This window comes from Diceros bicornis, chromosome 17 (genome assembly GCF_020826845.1).
Source record: "Diceros bicornis minor isolate mBicDic1 chromosome 17, mDicBic1.mat.cur, whole genome shotgun sequence".
Taxonomy (NCBI): domain Eukaryota; kingdom Metazoa; phylum Chordata; class Mammalia; order Perissodactyla; family Rhinocerotidae; genus Diceros; species Diceros bicornis.
Genome location: NC_080756.1, coordinates 6,332,953 through 6,355,620, shown reverse-complemented (window position 1 = coordinate 6,355,620; position 22,668 = coordinate 6,332,953). Strand labels below are relative to the sequence as shown.

Below are 22,668 nucleotides of genomic sequence, written 5' to 3'. Positions count from 1 at the left end.
ATAAATATATGTTGAGCCAGAAAGCAGTTGTACAGTTCAGCTGCCTGTTTCTGAAATTAATTTAATTGGATCCACGTTCTCCTTAAATAAAAATATGAACCACAAATGTTTCTTGTATTAGTCAAGGCTTTCAGTTGTAATTTACAGGAACCCAAATCAAACTTATTCAAGTTAGAAAGTTTACTTATTGGTCAGTGTTTGCCATAGCCTCAGGCATGATTGGCTCTGTGTTCAGATGATATTATCAGGACTCTCCCTCTTTTTGTCACTTTGAAGTGATATCTTCATGTGTGTTTGTAGGAGTTTTTGTCCCCTGTGCTGGGAGAGTCAGGACCACGTGGTCCCTACAGGTTGCCGGTCTCACCTCATCCCAGTGCCCTTATCTCTGAAATAGGATCCTTCATTGGCCTAACTTAAGTCATGCATACTTCTGGAGCAGCTGATACAGCCAGGAAATGGGGTTCTCTCAATGGTCTGCCTAGATATTGTGCCCACTCATGGAGCCCTTTGATTGACAGCCCCAACAGGAATGTGTATTTCTACAGACAAACAATTCCCAAAACAAAGGAATGTGGGACAGAAGAAAACACAATAATTCATCTTGGTAAAATTATCAAAATTCACTTTAGTGCCCTCTTTTATTTTAATCCCACTGAGATGTTTTGAGCCATGTGAATATGTGTTTATTTCTGTTAAGAAAGAGTGATATGCTTCTTGACCACTATAGTTTGGTCAAAACCCATTGTAGCTTTCTGGCTTCCATTCTTCCTAAAAGAGCTAAACCACCCCTTATTCAAACATGTGTATTCAAGATGCAACCAGTATGATTAAGACTTCAGTCTCTGTGTGAAGTCCCGCAAATGAGCCTTTCCAAAGGAAAGCTGTTGCTCTCTTTGACGTGTTTTAGAGCTTAGGATTTTGGCGAGGCATCGCAAAATACTTGCCTAAAACTTGCAATACCGGCAAAATACTTGCCGGTAAACTTGCAGTTTACCGGATTCTGGTAGATGTACGGTTTGTATGTCTAGTGACTTCCAATTTTTTTTCACGCGTATCCTCCTGCTGTTTTATTTGGAAACATTCTCTAAACTCCAGGAAAAAAGTGTGTTATATACAAGGTCAGAGCTGGCAACCCACAGAGGTGTTTTGCTTGTCTCCTGCAGTTTGGGCCTGTTAAAGACAGGGAGTCTGGCGACTCTGGCCATGCATTGCCCCATGACGGCGAGAGCTGGGGTATTTGACTTCCTCTTTGCCATGGTTGTTCAGCTCCAGATTTTCTTACATTGGACTCGTCCATTTCTGTTACCTGTCTGGCCTCTGCGGGACTTTGAGTTTGTGACCCTTGATGGATGCCCCTTTGGGCATACTGTGAAGAAGCACAGTGTCCTTATAAGCTGACAAAGGCAGGCAATGCTTTCTGAGGGTTAATTTTAAAAAACTTACCATAGACACAAATGAATTGGGTTATCCTGATGTTTCTTGTGAGCATGACTAGTGGTTTATGATTTGTTGGATATGGAACAAATTCACTGTTTGGGATTGGGATTCCCAATGAAAGAAAGATTTGAATTGGATTTTTGACAGTCAGTAGATTTCCGTAGGTACTGAAGGAGGAAAAGATGTCTCACTGCATTTCAAGCCTGGAGAAGAGGGCAGTGTGACTATCAGCCAGCTTCTCCTTGGGGATGAGCCGAAGGGGAAGTTCAAGTCATATACGAGAGGCCTTGAGAGCCAACTTCAGGAGTTTTAGATACTATGGACCAGTTCTCTTCAGGACAATAAATCTTTGTTGAGCAGCTTCTACACTCCACGTATTTTGCCAGGTGTGGGGAGTACAGGGATGAATAAGTCACAGTTAGCGCCTGTCTAGCAAGAGAGCCAGACCATAACAAGTCATTTATATAACATAAAAAAATAAGAGACGTAACTTGGGAACAACATAGCAATCTTTGCTAATTTGGAGTCTTGTGCAGCACTTTTCTCTACCATAAATAAAGAATTTGCCTCTGATCTTCCACTGAATGAAGGACAGAAAATTGACACATTGGTATCAAACCAAAATATACAAGGAAAGAAACATGTATAATTCTGCGTCATTCTCTGCCTCTGCACAAACATATACACACTCATAAAGTCCAAAATTTACTGGAAAGAGTTCAGTTAACTAAAAATAATTATGACTGCCCAGTGAAAAGATTAAAGTTGAGAGAGAATTTCATCCAAGTTTACAAAAGTGTGGACGGTACAGCTAAGTAGAACATGAACCTTTTCTTCAAATCTTAAACAACTACAAATAATGGGTACCGTTTGAGACTATAGGAAGCCTTTTTAGAAAGGAGTGTCCATGCTAAGAGCCCACAGACCATATCTGGCCATGGCAGATTTTCTTTGCTCTGCAGTGCTTGATTTTTAAAAATTAGTTGCTGTCATTTAAAAATTGGAAGTTTTAGATAAAAATATTGATTTCCAGTTTCTAAAAAATTAGAAAGTCTGATCAAACTAGACCTGCATTTCTGCAGGACAGTAACTGGCTTGAGCTGAACAATAGATGCTCCCCTTAGACACAGAGTATCTGCTTTCTGTTTGACGTGCTCCCCACTCAGCCCACTCGTCTCATTTTCATTCCTTGCTTGGCCTTTAAAGGTATTTGAGTTAAGGACAGCCTTACTCTTAAGCAGTTTGCCCCATTTTCAGACCATTTGTCCAATATTTGGTCTGAAAGTAGAGCTTTCATAAGCGTATCACTTCTGTGTTATGAGTAAAATTTTCTCACATATAAAACAACTGGTCTCTCTTAAGTTACGGTAGATTTATCCTCCTGAATTGAATGGAAAAGAGAGAAGCCTATAATTAATTTCTCAATTAAGTGGCAACAGTGTTTAATGAACATATAAATTTTCCTAACACCACTTAAAATCTTTCACCATTGGTTTACTAGGGAGTATTTCACAGACTATACCAAAAATGTATTCCTTACACAGGACATTTTCAGCATAATGAACAAGATTTTAGGCAAACATTCAAGAGAATTTTCATGGGATGAGTAATTGAGGAAAGTAAGAGAGATTTTGGTTATACCTCGCTATAAAAATCCTGGGGTAGAAAAATCACATTTCCCTCCTCCCCAAATTTCTCATAGTACAGTGACTGCAGCTGAATCCTAAGTCATGCAAATCAGTGATCAAACCCTTATGGACAATTGTCAAATTCTTTTAAGACTTTTAAGAGTTAAGGTATAAAATGTGAAGCTTGATTACTACTTAATCATAACTGCTGTTTCTGATCTTTTAACTTCATTTTTACTTATTTGTTTCTTACTTGCCTGCAACCTTCTACTGATGAGGTTGACAGTAAAAGCCTAAGTAAAAGAAAACTGGCACTTATTTCCTAACTGAGAGCATCATCTTGTCCAAAATTGAAAACAAGGTCAACTATCTTTCGCTGAAAACGTGTGTTTTTAGAAGTAGTATGTATATATTTTTTGTTTCAATAAGCTTTAACTCGCTGGGCCTTGGTTCAGAAGAATACCAAGGGGAATAAGGAGAGTTTCCAGAAAGGGTCTAAAAGTGAGTCATGGGCTAGGGCATCTCGAAGAAAATGGTAGAGCTCAAGATGACTGTCAGCAAAGAAACCCCAGGTTGGTGGTGTGTGCTGAACATTTCTTTGGCATCTGTGGATTTAAAAGGAGCATGACGTCAGCTTCCACCGTTCATCCAGTGAACTTTCTCGATAATCTGCTGTGTGGAAGGCACTGTGCTAGTGACTGGAGATGGAAGGTGAATAAGCTGTGACCTCAAGTGGCTCCCACTGGAGATGGAAAACGTCACCCTCTGAAGAGTGTGGCAGGTGCTTGTGAGAAATGGATTTGGGATCATGCTCCTCAGACCACACTTAGCATCAGGTCCACCCAGATGGGTCATAAAATCAGAGTCAGTGTTGACTGCAGGACAACAGGCTTTCTGAGACACGGCCAAAGCAGAGAAGTTGTTCAGAAAGCCCTGGGCAATAATGATGTTTTCTTCTTTGGGTTAAGTTGTATCATTGCTGAGAATGAATTTTGTTCAAAAAGTCAGGAGAGCCTAATGTTTGTAAATGTCCCCTTAAATGTAGGTGTATAGATTATTCGTGTGAATTCCTCTGGAAAAGTGATATGACCCCTCCCCAAAAACTTGGAGGGAGCAGCAAAAATTGGACTATTTTTCCAGATTTGGTAACACTTACCCAGCACAGACAGGGTCACTGGCATCTGTACCCCCTGTTAAGGCACCAGGAGAAAGGGAAGACCATAGCCAGATGCTCTGCGGTTCCTGCCTTCTGGGGCCTGTGCTGGCGGTAAGTTTCTGTACCCTTGGCTAATTAACTATGGCATTAATCCAATCTATGTGTGTGTACGAGTGTATATGGTCTCCTTCTGCTAATTTTTAATACATCTGAATTGATGCAGTGCTGTAATTGAAGTGCGTACAAGGTGAGTGGTGTCAAGGAGTAGTCAGGTGGGGAGGGGAATGCAGGGAGGGGGTCACCTTCACAGAGGGAGTGATAAGTCTTAAAGGATGAATAGCCCTGCACCAGGGGCAAGGTGCCATAAAATAATGTGGTGTGTGTTAGGGGTTGAATTGTGTTCCCCCAAAATCCGTATGTTGAAGTCTTAACCCCCAGTACTTCAGAATATGGCCCTATTTGAAGATAGAGTCTTCACAGAGGTAATCAAGTTAGAGTGAGGTCATTAGAGTGGGCCCTAATCCAGTGTGACTGGCGTCCTTATAAAAGGGGAAATTTGGACACCGAAACAGATAGAGAGAAGACAGTGTGAAGAGACATAAAAGACGTCCATTTACAAGCCAAGGAGACAGACCTGGAACTGATCCTTCCCTCGCAGCTCTCAGAAGGAAGCAACCCTGCCAACACCTTGATCTCAGCCTTCCAGCCACCAGAACTGTGAGGCAAGAACTTCTGTTGTTTAAGCCCCCCAGCCTGTGGTAATCTGCTATGGCACCCCTAGAAAACTAACACAGTGAATTTGGAGAATGAATCCACAAAGACTTGCTTGCTTTCTCCAACGATCGTAATGTCCTAGGAGAAAAAAGGCAAAAGAGCCAGTCTGCAGAAGCCCCCAGAAGTCTCCTCTCCCCATCATTCGTTTGATCCACATCTAGAGTCCAGGCCACCTGGGCTCTCCTCCAGGGCAGTACAGTCTTCGGTTTTTTGTAATTCCTTGTCACGTTTTTGGCCTCTCCTTCTACCAAGCCTGCTGCTAATGGGGAGTCATTACAAGCTTCATATTAGCTGTTTTATATTTGCCTCATTATATTTCCCCTTGTGACTTATTAACATGGCTTCTGTGTGTCAGAAGCTGGTGTTATTCTTCTTCGAGAACATCCTCTGGGATAATATGTCATCCCAGCCATCGTTTCTGGTGTTTTCTGTCACATCCTTGATTCCTCCTGATAATTCCAGATTTAACCCTGACACTCTTGCTTCTGAGATGGAAGTTGAGAAAAGAAGAAAAACAGTGTTGTTGACGATGACACGGCGGCCTCTGGGTCCACAGTAGGGTCCACAGTTTGTGGGCCTGTTACCAAGGTCTCCGGTGAGCATGGATCCTGTCTGGTCCCTGGGCAGATGGTACTGCCTCCAAGGCCTCGGTCAGTAAGTCTGGTGCTGGGACAAGGGTCCACTTCAGGGTCTGCAGCTGGTCCACAGATGGCATATCTGTTACTAGGTGCTTGAATGAGTATGACACCTGCCACGTCACTGGACAGGTCTCTGGCAGGCAGGAGTGGCCTCGGACCACAGCTGTGCACAGCTGGAAGTGCGTCACGGGTCCTTCAGGTCCACAGCCAAGACCAAGGTCTGCAGGCCTGCCTCCAGGGGGCACAGATGAGCATGTCTCCCTCCAGGTCTCTGGGCGGGCAGGTCCACTCCTGGACTGCTGCTGAGAGGGACCAGAGCCAGGTTACAGGGATGCTTCAAGATCTGAAGTTGGAGCAACATTGGGGGGTCTGCCTCCAGGGGCACAGATGGACATGTCCCCCGCCTGGTCCCTTGTCAAGTAGAACTGCTCCCAGACTCTAGCTGGGCTCGTCGGGAGCCAGATTACAGGGCCACTTCAAGATCTGCAGTCAGACCAAGGTTGGCGGACCTGCTTCTGGAAGCATGGATGGCCATGTCTCTCATCGGGTCCCTGGGTAGGCAGGACTACTCCTGGACTGTGGCTGGGAGGGGCCAGAGCAGAGTTACAGACCACTTCAAGATCTGCAGATGGACTAAGGTCGGCAGGTCTGCCTCCTGGAGCATGGCCAAGTGTACCTTCCAGCAGGTCCCTGATGGGTAGGACTACTCCTGGACCAGGGCTGAGAGGGACCAGAACTGCATCATGGGCTGCACCAGGGTCCACAGCTGGGACCAAGGTCAGTGGGCCTATTATCTGAGGCAGAGGTGGGCGTGATGACTCCTGGGTCCCTTGGTGGATGGTGCTAGTGGGCAGGACCAAGGCCAAAAAGGACCTTGGGGACAGGGCTGTTTCCACCTGTAGTCGGGACCATGGTTGGCAAGCCTGCCACCTGGGCACAAGCCTGCTTTCTTAAATCCATCCTCCTCGGTCTTGGGCTCCACCAAGGTTTTGCAAGCTCCTACCTGGAAACCAAAGCTCCCACGAATGCACTTTTGTCCATGGATGGCTGCCAAATCATTGTTGCTGTGGGGGGCTGTGAGCAGGGGACCTCCTATTTTGCCACCTTGCCCACGTCACCTCCAGGATGGTGAGTCTTTTCATTCAGCCTGTAGATATATAATCATGACTTCCTTAAAGTAGCTACTTACAATATTGATTTTTTAATGATCTTTAATGTGCTTTTTTCCAGTAATATCTATCCTTTGCATTGTGCATATCCCCAGGAATAATGACTAAGTCTGTTAAATTTCTTTGCCTCCTTCTTGTATTTTTTCCATCATATGACCTATGACCTCTTGAAGCATCTGAACTAGCACTGATTGCTATTGTTTCCTCCCTAAATAGTATTTTGTTGTTTTAAAAAAAAATGATAATTGAAAATATTTCTACTTTCTGTAATTGTGGACTAAATCATTGAGCTGATTCTTTCAGATTTCGCTGTGCAGGACAAGGTGCATGGCCACGCCTGAAGCCCCTGACACAGGGAACCATGTGTTCTCAAAAGAAGGAGCATCAAAGGTTCTGAATGCAAATAAAAGCCAGTGATTCTGAGCTGTTAGTGCCCCTAATGGCATGGAAAAATAAATAAACATTCTCTCTGGAGGGTGATAACCTCACTAGACCCCAAATAATTCTACAAAGGATGTCCAGCAAAGATAACTAGGCACGTGAGTAGACGAGAAAGCATGAGTGATAGAAGAAATTACAAATAATAGAGTCATGCTCACAGGGACTCCAGATATTCGGATTATCAGAAACAAACTGTAAAGAGCTACTTACTGTGCTCAAGGAGATGAAAGCCAACCTTAGATTTCAGCAGGGAGCTATAACCTATAAACAGTGAAATAACAGTTTTGAAAATGGACCACATAGAAATTCTAGAACTGAAAAATACAATAACCTAAGTTAATAAATCAGTGGATGGTTTTAACATCAGATGAGACACAGCTGAAGAGTGAATTATGAAAGTGGAAGACAAATCAGAAGAAAATAATCAAAATGCAACATGGAAAAACAAAAGGATAGAAAATAAAAAGAGATATAGAGAGGGGTAAGAGATATAGAGAACACAATGATGTTTACATACTAATGAAATTCCCAGAGAGAAAGATGATAGAAAAGAAAGTAGAGACAGTGTAAAGATATTTATGTAAAGATATTTTTAGTCTATAAAAATAAATGCAAAATTAAAAGCTGAAAATTTATCAGAGCTTATAAACATCACACAATTCAAGAAGTCCAAAAAAATTCCAGGTAGAATATCTTTTAAGAATCCTTACCTACACACATCATGGTGAAATTGAAGAAAACTTTAAAAGCAGCTGGAGAAAGAGAGTTCATTCAAAGTAGTGATAGACTGACAGCAAACTTCTCACACAACAGGAACAAAGAAGCCGCAAGAAAGCACAGTGATTTCTTCAATGTGTTGAAAGAAAATAACTACCAACCAGGAAAAATATCTTTCCTAAATGAAGGTGAAATAAAAGACATTTTCAAGTCAACAAAAACAGTTTACCACCAGCAGACTGACACTAAAAGGAATTTCTCAAGGGAGGGTGCTCTTAAAAATATAGGGAATAGAGATCAAAGAATGTCATAAATATATGGATAAAGTTAAATGAATACTGACTGTATATAACAACTAATGTCTTGTATTTAAACAAAAATAAATATTTAAATATGTTACAGAAATGGCAGATAAATCAGAAGTAAATTGAGTTAAGGTGTTCTATACTCTGTACATTGAGGAAAGGGTAAAGCTATCAATTTACATTAGACTTTGATAAGCGAAGGTGGAGTACAACCTAAATGTGGAAGATAATTGTGGAAGATAAATTTAAAAGCTCCTAGAAGATAACATAGAACAGTATCTTTATGACCATGAGATAGGAAAGTATTTCCTAAATAAGACACAAAAAGCACTAATCATAAAGGAAAAGATTGTAAGTTGATTACATTAAAATTAGAGACTGTTCATCTAGACACTACAGAAAGAGTAAAAAACCAGAGCACAGAGTGGGAAAAGATATTTGCACACATATAATTCACAGAAGACTCATATCCATATCTACAACTATGTAAGAAAAAGACTCATAATCCAATAGAAAATTGAGCAAGAAATTCAAGCAAAGTGTTTCCAAGAGAGGAAGTCCAAATTGCCTTAAACATATGATAATGTGCCCAATCTCAGTCATCAGAGAAATGCATATGAAAAGCACAGTGAGATACCACCACACATCCAACAAAATGGTTTAAATTTAAAAAGCTGACAATACCAACTCTTGAGGACGTGGAGTAACAGGAATTCTTCTACTGTGCTGGTGGGAATACAAATTAGAACAATAATTCTGCAAAACAATCTGGCATACCCTATAAGCAGCAATTCTACTCATGTATGTGTGGCCCAACAAAAATATGTTCATAGCAGTAGAATTCATAATGGACCGAAACTAGAAATAAGTCATCTGTCAACAGTAAAATGGATGAATTATGATGTATTCTTGCAATGAATATTCAGCAATGAAATACTATACTCACAAGAAATGAATAAATCTTACTACATAAAGTTGAGAAAAGAATCAGGACAAAAATCACACGTGCTGTAGGATTCCGTTTATATAAAGTATAAAAGGGGCAAAACTAATATATGATTAGAAATCAGGGTCGTGGCCACCTTTGAGGAGAACAGAGTGTGTGGTGATTGGGAGAAGCACAGGGTACCCGTCACATGCTGTATTTCGTGATCTGAGCAGTGGTCACGTCAGTGTGCTCACTTTCTGATAATTCATCAAGCTATACTCTTACGGTCTGTGCATTTTTCTTTGTGTAGTTTTAGTTCAGTTAAAAAGGCTATTTAAAACAAAAAAATGTAATTGAGAGAGTACCCAGTGATACATGGGATTTATAAGGACTCAAATATAAGATGATATCCTCCATAGGATAATTTTGAAGAAATCTTCTTGTCTTGGTGACATGGGGCGGTTGTTTACCTGTCCCTCCCCCCTAATAGACTGAGCGTCTAATAGACTGAGTGTCTTCGTCTCTGCCTGGCAGAGTGCATTCTCACTGAGTGTTTGTGGGATTCACGAAATAACATACTAGCGTGAAAAATGTGTTCCTGTTCCCAGGTTAAGAAAACGACGGAGGCCACCTTGCAGACAATACAAGACATGGTCACCATCGAGGACTACGATGTGTCTGAATGCTTCCAGCACAGTCGCTCCACGGAGTCTGTGAAGTCTACTGTCTCGGAAACCTACCTGAGCAAGCCCAGCATTGCCAAGAGAAGGGCAAACCAGCAGGAGACGGAGCAGTTCTACTTCATGGTGCGCCCATTCCTTCCCCAGCCACTCATCTGGGGGCCCCAGACTCTGCTTCTGGAGTTGCAGCAGAATCCTGGGCTTCTTTATTAAGTATGGACTGCTGTCTACCCTCAGAGCCCCTGATTCAGTCGGTCTGGGAGAGGATTTAGGATTAGTACTTTTTTAAAAGCTCCTCAGGTACTCAGATAGGCAGACAAATTTAGCAAGGAAAATTGACAGACTCCTCTAAAACACAACACTCTTAAGCAGAGTGCACTTAAACTTGAATGTGCAAACACGTCACCAGGAGAAGCTGATTCCACCAGGCAGGTTTTGATTCCAGTAGGTCTGAGGAAGGAGGGACCTGAGAGTCTGCACCACTAATAGGCTCCCACGTGATGGTTGATGCTGCTGGTCTGCATCAGACCACACTTTGAGTAGAAGGTTCTAGGATCTAGAAGATAAAAGTGGCTGGATTTTAGATATTGTGTGGGAAGTTCCTTGACACTGAATTAAAAAAAAAAAAAGGTTAAAAATGAATCTTTCCTTTTGCAGAAACTCCGAGAATATTTGGAAGGTAGTAATCTCATCACAAAACTTCAAGCCAAACATGACTTGTTACAGAGGACCCTTGGAGAAGGTCAGTTATTTGAAATAGATGGGAAGATGGCGTGGGTTATATGTTGTGTCATATATATTCCACGAAGGGTGTGACTCGTGGACTTGTGTTTTGAGAAACAGAGAACACTGTATGTTTAGATGTGGTTTTATCTGTATCTGTAGCAATCAAATTCTCCCTGGAACTATTTTCTTCATCAGCTTGGTGCTAACCTTGGAGAACAGGGACATGTGGGGAGGGCTGAGGAAGAATCTTCAGAGCTCGGTGCTCCCAGCAGTAGAAGAGTCCGGAGGAGCAGCACCTGCCCCCACCTGCTGATCCCCGGGGGCTTGTTTCCCTTCTTGGACTCTCCACCCTCCCAGACCCAGCCTTTTGTTTTCATGGGCCAGTATGTGTTGTCCCATCTAATGCCTTTTTGGAGTCTAAAACCAGTTAAACCAGTTTGGGTGATTTTTTTTTTTTTCTTTCCATGGGCATTGGTTTTAGTTGAGAAATAATCTAATTACATTAAGTATATTGCTGTATCTAGTAATAACAACAACAATGGCTGCCACGGATAGAAGGCTTTCTCTGTTCTGAGGCATTGTTGGGAGCTGTATATTTAACTGGGCGCTATTAATTTCCCCATCTTTACAGACAAGAAAACTGAGGGAAAAAAGGGATTATAAGCAAAGGGGATTGTGTAAATGTTGCTGTTTCTCTTTTCATCTTCATGAATTTAAAAGGAAAAAAATAAATACAAGCAAAGTCCTTGTCCTAAGTGCCTTATAGTCTGTAACTTGAATTATCTTTTATTCACACTAGATCCTGCTGAAAGTTATAAAAAGTGAAAAGGAATACAGGTGGGAGTGGGAAATGAAGGGACTGAGTTGTGTGAGTGACTCAGGCCAAAAAGAGATTGCTGCTCTTGACCTAAAGTCTTGCCTCCTACCATTCTAGAACCTTCCTTGCCCATAAATCAGTGTTTCTATCACCTTATCTTCTGGTTTCCTCCACAGGATCCATTATTCTCAGGGAATGACCACATGGAGAAAGGTCATCATGACCTAAGAATCCATGTATTACAGTTAGGATGCCAGGCTCTAAGATAAAAGGCCGGTTTCACTTAGAAAAACAAGTTAACATTTAAACTACTAAAAAGTGTCTTAAAAAATAAAATAACCAAACACAATGTGTGAACTTTCATTAGATTCTGAATCAAAAAGCAAAAAGTATCGGGGCTGGCCCGGTGGCTTAGCGGTTAAGTGCGCGCACCCCACTCCTGGCGGCCCGGGTTTGGATCCCGGACGTGCACTGACGCACCGCTGCTCCGGCCATGCTGAGGCCGCGTCCCACATACAGCAACCAGAAGGATGCGCAGCTATGACACACAACTATCTACTGGGGCTTTGGGGAAAAAGCGGAGGAGGATTGGCAATAGATGTTAGCTTAGAGCCGGTCTTCCTCAGCAAAAAGAGGAGGATTGGCACGGATGTTAGCTCGGGGCTGATCTTCCTCACAAAAAAAAAAAAAAAAAGCAAAAAGTATAAAAGGCATTTTAAAGACAATTGGGGAAATTTAAATATAGAATATATATGGAATGATATCATTGAATTAATGTTAATTTTTCTAGCTATGATAATGGTATTATGGTTATGAGGGAGAACATTCTTAAGAAACACTTGCTGAGTGTCATAATGTCTGTGACTTACTTTCAAATGGTTCAGGAAAAAAGAGAGAAGGAAAGAGAAGGAAATAAAGCCATTATGGCAAAGTGTTAACAATTGGGAAATCTAGGTGAAGGGTATGTGAATGTTCGCTGTGCTGGTCTTTCAACTCTTCTGTAACAGAGGTTTGAACTTAAAAAAAAAAACCTCGTTTTTTCTTTGAATAGTTTTCTTATATCAGCAATCTTTTTCCTTTTTTTTCTCTTTTTTCCATCATAGAATCATGTAAGGTCTTTTTTTCTTTTTTCCATTTTTCGCAAATGCTTGATATTTCAATGGTGCCCCCAAGGTCATTTGCCAGAAGCATGAATGCCGTTATGCAGAAAGCATTATGCCAAAGCATAAATTATCGTAAGTAGGGGTGAATGCTTGCAGGCAGAGTCCTTCCCTACAGGACTGGAGACAGCACTTCAGAAACTGTGAGTTGGAGGGAATTAAGCAGTGGGTGAATTCATTCTTGGCACTGCATGCAGACACGTGTTAATACGCTTGGGGTCACATTCTGAAACATTTATGGTGCTCATTCAGCATAGATTCCCTTATGTCTCCTGGAGAGAGGGCCCCAATGGTTAATATTATTATACATGCCATTATTGGATAGGGCTCTATTTTAGCCAATTTGCTGAATCCATACGCCAGATTCCGTCTTTAGCTGCTGACCTGTGTAAAGCCATATTGTACCTTGTGAACTCTAAGCCAGGATTTCTTTATCTTGGGATTTCTTTCAGTGGGTTCTGGTTCCTGGTGACACAGCTGTGTTCAGGTGTACCAAGCTTTCACCGGACTGAATTTATTCTGCGTAAGAAACTGGGTGGTTCTCATCCCGTGGCAGCAGACACACTAGCCTCTGCCCACTGGCTTCGGACCTCTCTGCTCCCTGGCCCTGCCCCACGTGTGGACTGGGCAGAACACCAGTTGTTGGTTACTGCCTGGGCTTGAGCCTGGCAGCTTTGCCCAGAGAAAAGGCAAGCTTGGAGGACGTGCCCCACCTTTTAGCTCAACCATTGTGAGCCTGCTGTCCTTCCAGGCAAGCCCTGTTCGCATTAATAGGCTTACACCTAGGGGGACTAGCAGAGTTAATGACGCCTGTCCCACAGTGAGATAATCCAACTGTGAGCCCTTATGAAGGAATCCAAGTCTGGGTTTGGCTAATTAAGGTTAGTAGCACAGGATTAAATGGTGTGTTTGGAGGCAGTCCTGACTTTTTATATAGAAATCACATCTCTGAAATATACTAGACTCACTGCTGCAAAAGCTGCCTTCGTAGTAAAACAAATAGAGCCTAACCCAGGGGTTTAGCGGTGGATCGGACCCAGCTGACACTGTAACTACAGACATGTGTTTGGCCTGTCTTACTGCTGGCTCTTGGCAGGCTACCAGTGGCCCAGTAAGTCCTTTGATTTACAACACTGCAAAGCAACTAGATTGGGCTCTTAAAGTGGCACTGTCGAAATTCAGAATCCCAAATCTTTGAAAACGATTGAAAGAGAGAGAAACACACCCTGAGTTGTTAAGACCAAAGTCGTCATCTTTTTCATCCTTCAGCAACACAATTATATCCTTTTGTGATGTCATTTGATTTTAAATTGGAAAAGTTAAATCGAGCACAGTCAGTGAGCTGTATACACCCATAAAACTGAAGCATGGAAATTTTTTTTGGTAACGAACCTTAACGTTCACACTGGCTTCTTTGTGTGCCACATTTGGAGTTAAGGGGTGTAAATATCGGTGCAATTTTTGCTAAACACAGAAAATTGCATGCTGCAAGCTGAGTTCTGTGTTATATTGTTTCACGCCCTGGGCATGAGGTTCCTGACACAGGAATTAAATAGGTTGTCCTCACTCAATCCATTGTCTGCATGTGAGTAGGAGCGCAAGTATACTTTCAAAAGAGAAGCTGATTGTGAGCAGAAAAGCACTGCGGTGTTGGTGGCTTAAGGAAGAGAAAGGCCTGGAAAGTAACGCCAGGAGTCCTTACCAGTCGTTCATCAGGGACCAAATCCGGGGTGCTTCGTTCAGTTTGAGCTGTGCACATTTTAAATGTTTTATCTAGTTTGGGGGCTCAGATTGCCGCCAAATTATATTTTGGTTTTCCCTTTTACTCCGTGGAGATAAAATACATTTGGGTGTGAAAAATAGTTCACTTCCTAATTCTCAAGTGAAATTGTAAGAGTAGTCAAAGTAGGTGTTTGTACCAAGAACAAGCTAATCCTGGGTCTTCGGTCGTTTTTTTCTTTCAAATGGCTTGTATGGGGGGCGGCGGAGGGGGTGGGCAGTTGTCTGTTGTTTTTAATAATTAAGTAGGCTTCCAAAGAAAGGGATTGAAATCTAATCCTCAGACCACTGGAAGCTTTCGCATTTCTCCGGGAAGCAGATTCTTCTAAGCTTGTGTGTTATTGATCTATTAATGATGAAACTGATTAAAAAATAAAACCTCATTCATCAGTTGAGACACTCTCAGTACTATTAGCTGACAAAAACAATGGATGTGGTGATGGTGGTTATACTATGAATGATAGTTCTTGCAAAGCTTGCTCTTGGTTCATTAATCAAAATGTATCTTTTTAGGTTTTTAATTTTTTATCTCATACTATTAACCATGAATGGATGGAGCAAAATGATTTTAAGCCATTTCATATATGATCTTTTTCTAAATCTAGAGAATATTTGGTTGAGATATTTTAACAAACGTAGCAAAATTTCAAAGTTAAAAAGCATTTCATTTTTAAGGAATTATCATTAGTGTCTTAATTATTGGATCACTTGAATGATCAACCTCTGTTATGCAATTTAATTTTATAGGTATTTATTAGATTTATTTAACAATTTATTATATTTATTAAATCTTCAGTATTTTGTATTTGGCTTTAGCCATATGGAGCACACAGAAGTGTAAGCCATAATACCTAGGATCTTCTAGGATCTTTCAGAGTATTTGCTGGGGGAAAAAAGACTTACATTTTTACAATATATTACTTGGGAGCTCAGGTCTAGAATTAGAACAAATCTGGACCCTAATGCCAGACCCAACACTCCCTAACAGCATGACGTTAGGCAAGTCACTGCTTTCTGTATGCTCAGTCTCTTCTGTAAAATAAGAATAATAATAGTACCTGCTTCATAAGGTCATTGTGAAAATTGTGAGTTAAAATATAGGAAGTGCTCAGAACAGTGTCTGATAAATGTTAGACATCATGGCTTTGTTTATTGTTGTTAGTAATGTATTTTATGTCATGCTTCTGTGTTACAATGAAATATGCAGCACGATAGAATACATACAGCACAAGCCACATAGTTTCTCTGCCTTCAACCCTTTACTCATTCTACTGACTCACCCTGGGGAGTCTCAGCCAGCTCCCAAGGCCCCAACACAACCTAAATGGTAGTAACTCTTAAATCTAAGTCTCCAGCCCTATCTCTCTCTGTGCTTTAACCCTGAACAGCCAGCTTCCTGCTCAAGGATGTCCCATAAGGCACCACATGCCACATTCAGCTCACCGCCTGCCGTCTCCACTTTCCGGTAGATCTTCTCTCCCACTTATGAATAGCTGTAAATTGTTCTGGAGTTCTGTGTCACCTCTTTTTTCATGTCCCTCAAAGTAGCAGAAGGCCAGCAAAAGGAAGAGATTTATACTTAAATGATAGGTAGACCGACACTTACAGTGGCCTGGGTCTGGGTTAAGAAAGATATTTTCTGATATTAACTGTTGCCCCATTTAGTAAATAGATATTAATCAAATACTTTGTTACTTGTTATTCAAAAGCAGATAATAGAGTAAAAGACTCTTTTGCAGCCTGGAAGTGTTCATTCACCACAAGCCAGCCTTCTCTGCGGTAGTTCTGTTGGCCTTGCCCTATAAGTCTGAATCACTGCATTGTGGTATGATGGGCTGGGCTCGCCTGTCCGTGCCACAACATGACCCATCTGTGCCAGCTATCTTTTCAAGCTCTTTCAGAACCATAGCATCATTTTGCAAACAACCCAGTTGAGTGGTTCATTCTCCACACCCCTTCCCACTGCTCTACCCTACATGTAAGAAAGAGCAAAAGCAATGGTAGACACATTCAAACTTGAAATGAGCACATATCGTAGGAGCACTACAAAAATACAGAGCTGTTATTTAAAACAAGTCAAGAAGCTCGAATGTGTAAGAAGAATGTGGTGTTTTAAATGACAGAGAACTCTGTGAAAGGCTCTTAGCTTACAAGTTGGTGGAACATAGCATAATTTAACGTCCTTGTACTTTAATATCTGCAAATGTCATTTCTGATTATAAAATGCAACTTATCTCCCTGATTTCATGTTATAAAAAGAAGACCAATTTCATCTAAGGGGAATTGAGTTCTCCCAACCTTATTTGATCCCCTACATCTCCCCCACAAGACAGAGGGATAACTAACATTCGAATCTTGGATATGTTTTATTGGTATTTCATCCTTAAACTTACAGTTAAGATCAAGCATCTATGTCTGGTTTAAAAAAAGTAAAACTCCCTGCCTCAAATTGCCAAGTGAAACATGTTTCTCCAATCTATAGAATTTATTAAATTTTATGTATAGATTTTATGAAATATTTACTTTGAATTATTTGTCTATCTTTATATGCTATCCTCATGTTTTCCACCATAAAATATGTGAGTTATTATAAACTCAACATCTTAAAATAAGGGACAGATGATACAAAAGATTACCAAATGCATTCCACTGATTCCATTCAATTTACTTATTTTCATTTTTTTTCCTGCAGGTCATAGAGCTGAATATATGACTACAAGGTAGGAAAAAATTTTATCATAACTCACCTTGTGTCTCACTCTCCTTTCTCTTCGACAAGAAGCAACCATTTAAATGCTACAAGAATAAACATATTTTGTTAATGAACATGGAAGACAGTTTTGGCTTGACAGAACACAGTAACATGAAATGTTTGGGGTTCTCACAAAACCAAATTTGCTCTGGCAGATCTGAGAGTTTCCCAGTGGAACTGTAAAGCTCTTTAATGAGCAGACTCAGTAAAAAAAAAAAGACCTAAATTGAATGGGTTTGGTTTATCTAATCCAAAACATTTAAGTTTCTAGAAATAGTCTGACAAGACTTTTGATTCAATAATTTAATTAACAAGCAATGTTATGTGCATATCTACTGTGTTAGCAACTAGAAAGTATGATTAGTTACTAACTGCTCCTACTTCCCTTATGTCATGTAAAAATTAGACCTATATTGAATACTCTTGGGATTTGAGCTCTCTACCCCTGTTTGGTTCACTTTAAAAATTTAACTTTTAACACCTACAACCATACTGCACTTTTTTTTTTTTTTTTTCTTTTCATTCATGGAAGGATCTTGAAGCTACTGCTGAGTAAAGAAAAGCCTTTTTAGAGGAGATTCGGATTTGGGTTGGGAAAAGTTTGTGGCAACTTTTATTTTTTTATGTCAACATTTGTGCAACAGTGAGAAATTATTCTAATTGACATAGCAAGACTTTGCACTTTTGAAGTTGAGTTCTCTTTGAGAGAAAAGGCATTTAGAACAGTGACATGTCTGTTAAGTAATTGGCAAGTTGATTTTCAAGGTTCTATAATGTTCCTGCTGGGCAATTTGTTCAAAAGGAAGCCCCTCTTCTTCGTGAACCACCTAGAAAGATACAGCTACTGACTTGTCTAAACTTTACAAAGATACTGAGCATTTTCTTCCCTATGGCAGTGATGAAGAGGACTGTTACTTCTGCATAGTAATAGCAGCTGATGGAGCTTTTTTCACATATAGTATCTCTTGGCACTATCAACCATTTTACCTGTTGTTTCTAAATTATAATTAATGTAAGGCACTTCAAAAACAAGATTTTTTTAAAAAGGAAGATATGCAAATATATTAATTTGCAGTGAGAGCTGTAATTGCCAAACAGACTAGATATTCACATCAGTCTGACTGGTGCTTCCTTTCATAACACGTGGGCATCCTCCATACGAAGCCAAATTATCAGGAAGTTTTGTGGTGGGCCCACAAGCAGGACGTTGTTGAATGGCCCTGGCTCTGTTCACCTGATGTACACAAAGTAGAGCCAGAACCGTCCGCACACCAGTCTGCCAGATGAGCCACCTCTGCCATGCAAATGATTTTGATAAGCACTCAGGCGGTTTGGTTTAATCTCAAGTCCCTCTCACAACTTTAGTATCTTCACATTCGCCTCCTACTTTAGAACCATCAGGAGAGGCAATTTTCAAGCCTTTGACAGAAGACTCAAAAGACGTCCCTCCGTTAGTCCCAGCCAGGGGTTCCTGTGCATCTGTCAGTCAGGCAGGAACAGGTATCCAGTGCAAGATGTGCTTGTCCCACGAATCAGTGACCAAACAAAATGAGCCTGTGTTTTTACCCCTTATAGCTACCATCCAATATGAAGCTCTGTTTGACTTTGTTGTAATAACCACATTTTCTAGTTTCTATGTTTGATGCTTTGATATCTTGGGGCCTTGCTGACCCTGGAGAGACTGCCCCTCTGAGGGTTAGCCAACTCCTAGAGACAGGAGAGGACTTGCTTGCCAGTGTGCCTTTTGTACACAAACCAACCAACCCAGAGCCCATACCCACCACCACCTCCTTTATCAGGCTTTCACACCCAGGGCCACTGTTGCCCTTCCCGAATCACCCAAAAGTCGGGTACTAGGCCACTAGGGACAGCTCCAGAGCCCACCAGAATTACTCAGACTAGCCCATCCTAAACCTGCTTACCCTGCCTTGCCTGTTCCTTCCCACGGGACCCACAACAAAGGCTCTTGCCCACGTTTCCCCTCACTCCCTCTGCCTCCTGACCCACCCTGGTGCTTCCCTATGTGGCCCCCCCATGGAGTGGCCTGCCCCTTCCTTTTGGGAGCTGTGAGTAACAAACTATCTTTTCAATGACAAGTGTCTTCTGATCTGTTGGCCTCACCATACCTGAATAAAAATACGTTTTAAAACACTTCTAAAATAATGAAAAGAGTGGATAAAGCACATATGGTTAAATTCCCTGGTGGGCAGTTATTTTGTTTTTTTACACTCACCAGATCTTTTCCTCTGTGAATGGCACAGAATTCAGTGTATAAAAGAGATTCCAGAAATTTCAGCAGTGGCAGATGATGACTGGTGCCTGGCAGAAGTTTCCATATTTGCTGCTAGATGCTCTCAAAGGCTCCTCTTGGCCTCTCCGCACCGTGGGCCTGCAGGTGCTCTGCTGTGCCCCCTGTTAGTGATACGAGCCCACCTGCCGGGAGAGACTGAGGATTGGGCTGTGGGATGCTGTATCGGCGCGTTTGCTCCCCTGCCTCTCGTGACTGCTGCAGTAATGGCTTATGAAGCTAGTCAGGTTCACACATAAATTCCTGAGATTCTGCCTCTAAACTAGCCTTTCTCAACTTTAACGAAGCAAAAAGGTAATTCTTCCTAGAGAGTTTGCAGCTTAATGAAGGGCTTTACCTAATTTCCAAGTGTGAGGTACATCCTCATATAAGCCTTCCGATTTAGGAGTTGAAGTAGGAATGTCCAGAGAAAGAGGTCTTGGACTCTTCTTCCGTGTGCCCCATTCAGCATGGTTGTAGAAGTCGGGTAGGTCATCCTGGCCTCTTTGTTCTAAAGGGAGAGGACAGAAGAGGCTCCTTGTCTCCAATTACAGAGCAAGATGATGCAGGGTTTCTAAATATAGTGCACAGTGCACTAGATGTGCACGTGTCAGAGACACTGGCTTAGCCATCAAAGCAAACAGACTGGAGATAGAGAGTTCAGAACAGAATAAATGGGTGCCTCCTAGTGCTCTACAAATATTTAGGTGATGAGATAGTTTGTTTTAAAGAAATAACAATTCGTGTGAGCCTGTAGGCTCCCCGCCTCCCAGAAATAGCATTGAGATCAAACTCTGTTTTTTCACTTGTGATCTATTAATAGTTAATTTTGCATAAAATAAAATCCCACTAATACTTGAGGGATATTGAACAAATGTGATGTTATTTGCATTGAAGAATTATGTTGTAACTAAAAGTATTATATTTAATTCCTTTGGGATCTATCAGAGCCCTAATTTTTGTGATCTGTTGTGTCTTCTGTGTGACCTGTAAGGCAAATAACACAAACCTTGGTTTATAACACTTGGCCAAATAGCTCACAATTCTATTTGGTGATGCTTACTATTTTTAAACAAAGTAGCAAACCAATATCAACTACAAATTACAGGCAAAGAGCAATCTGAATGAATAGCCTGTACGGTTTCTGATACATAAGTACAAGTAAATAAATGGGAAAGGGGAAGGACCGTTTTCCCCATGGATGGGGGTGGGGAAGGAACACAAGAATCCCTGTGTTTTGTAATTTTGATGTGACCTATGGGTGTTTCATTTATTGTTTGATTTCTGCCATGCTCAGTAATTATATTCCCTTCCCTTAGGCCTCCAAATGTTCCCCCTAAACCCCAGAAACACAGGAAGTCCAGACCCCGCTCCCAGTATAATGCTAAGTTGTTTAATGGGGATTTGGAAACATTCGTCAAGGTACTGGCACCAGCCATCTGGGTGGCTGATCTCCACGCTTCTTACTATAATGGTCTCAGCCTCTCGTAAAAGGAGGCAGGTCATTATGTCCAAGTCTGTCCTGGGGCTCTTTGCTTTCCCAGAAAATCAATATAATATTTCCTGAAGTCAGAGAGGAAAGAATATTTGGTTTGAGTGCCTTCAGAAGAGGGAATAAATGTGGGTATTATTATGCTGGCAAAAAGAAAGCCTTCTTTCTTGATTTAAAAAAAAAGCCATAATTTGTGCAAAAAGGAAAAGAGCTACCCGATAAAATGTTTTGTTTTCACTCGTGCAAATGAGGTGGCACAAAATACATTTTTCAAGTCCATGATTAGGGTAGCTCTGAAGCACAGCAAGAGTTTTGATTTCCCCTGACTCGAGGAATTCATTATATTGGGTAAATTGTAAGACCCTGTGTTCTGGATCTTGAATCTCTGCTGTGTTTACTCTGTCTTCTTTTTCATCCTGTATTTCTGATAATGCTTCTAGCCGAGGACGAAGGAACTCGCACGCGAGACATCAGGTATAGTGCTAGAGGGCCGTGAGGGCACAGCCTCTTTCGCTCTTCGTATCATTTTCAAATCATAGTGATTCTTGGCTGTAGATTTTTTTAAGGTTTTTAAAAGAAAAATGTTTGCAGTTGGAAATTAGACAAGTTTATATATAGGTTTTACTTAGAAAGGAATTATAGAAATCAAACACTGATTTTAAGAGAAATAGTCTTCTCTAGTAAAACTGGATAAACTCTTAGTTTTTACATTGTGTATTTGGCAAATGTACCAAATGTGAGTCGATGGCTTTTATTAAGGAAAGTCAATGTTAATACCAAATGCACATTTAATACTAGATTTTGGACCCTCATGTAAATTATACAAAAAAGAGAAGAACTTTCACAGCTAACATTTTATGGCATGAGCTGCAGTGTTTCTGAAGACTAAATTTATGCAGGAAACCACATCATTGCTAATCTCCTTTAATAGTATGTTACAGATGTCTTACTTTCTTAAAAGATGGATCTTTTATTGAATATGTGCGCTAATGGTTAAAAAATGTGTATGTGTGCCTGGGGCATGTGTATGGACAGATTGACAGGTGGAATCACACATACATGTATAGAGAGATTAAAAACCTCTGGAAGCCTTAAAAATGAGCCCTAACCCTGGAATTAAGTGAAAAGCCACTGAATAACCTAAATAGCAATCACAAATCCACTGCCGTAAACCTAAACCCAAAAGAGCCTTATTGGCTCTAATTTAATATAAAATTATTGTCAAGTTTGATTATCCAGTTTCCCAGCCCAGGGCTTATAAGCAGGGGTAAATCAGATGGACAGAAGGGAACAATAAAATGAAAGCACTGAGTTGTGCAGCCGATGGCCTGGCAGAGAAAGAATATAGAAAACTCAAAGAAGCAGATGTATGATTCGGTGATATTTGATGACACAGTAGGAGAAGGACCGCTTAAGTTGATGGGAAAGCACATATTATATTTTTTAAAGATTTTTCATTAAGAACAGTTAAAGGAAACCAAATTTAGGTACCAAAGAAGGAGAAACCAGTCATCATGGAAAATTCGTTTATGTGGGCTCTTCAGCATCCCAGATGGCATACTAAAGAAACTTTGGTAACAGAAGTAAAACAGCAGATAGAGAGATCTCTCTACACCTGTGAAAAGTGCCGATCCGTTGAGGTCCCCACAATATCGCTGTAAGACAGCAAGAACAAAGTCATTTTTCCTCTTTTTCCCGTGGGGAAACCAAGACACAGAGGGATTTGTTCGAGTGGTACGTGGAGCATAGCCCTCCGTTTCACTTGTAAAATGTTTTCTCCCA

General features: G+C 41.0%; 1 protein-coding gene across 4 annotated transcripts in view; it reads left to right on the top strand.

Moving 5' to 3' along the window:
- SRGAP1 (SLIT-ROBO Rho GTPase activating protein 1) overlaps positions 1–22,668 on the top strand; it is a 238,795-nt gene that overhangs the window by 176,789 nt on the left and 39,338 nt on the right. For 2 of the 4 annotated variants that reach the window (XM_058557729.1, XM_058557731.1), the window contains exons 9-12: positions 9,802–9,999; positions 10,531–10,615; positions 17,048–17,075; positions 20,714–20,816. In XM_058557729.1, the coding sequence (XP_058413712.1) occupies positions 9,802–9,999; positions 10,531–10,615; positions 17,048–17,075; positions 20,714–20,816 (414 nt within the window). Of the gene's footprint in view, positions 1–9,801; positions 10,000–10,530; positions 10,616–17,047; positions 17,076–20,713; positions 20,817–21,326; positions 21,361–22,668 lie in introns of all 4 variants that reach the window. The other 2 variants (XM_058557730.1, XM_058557732.1) reach the window with 2 other exon arrangements.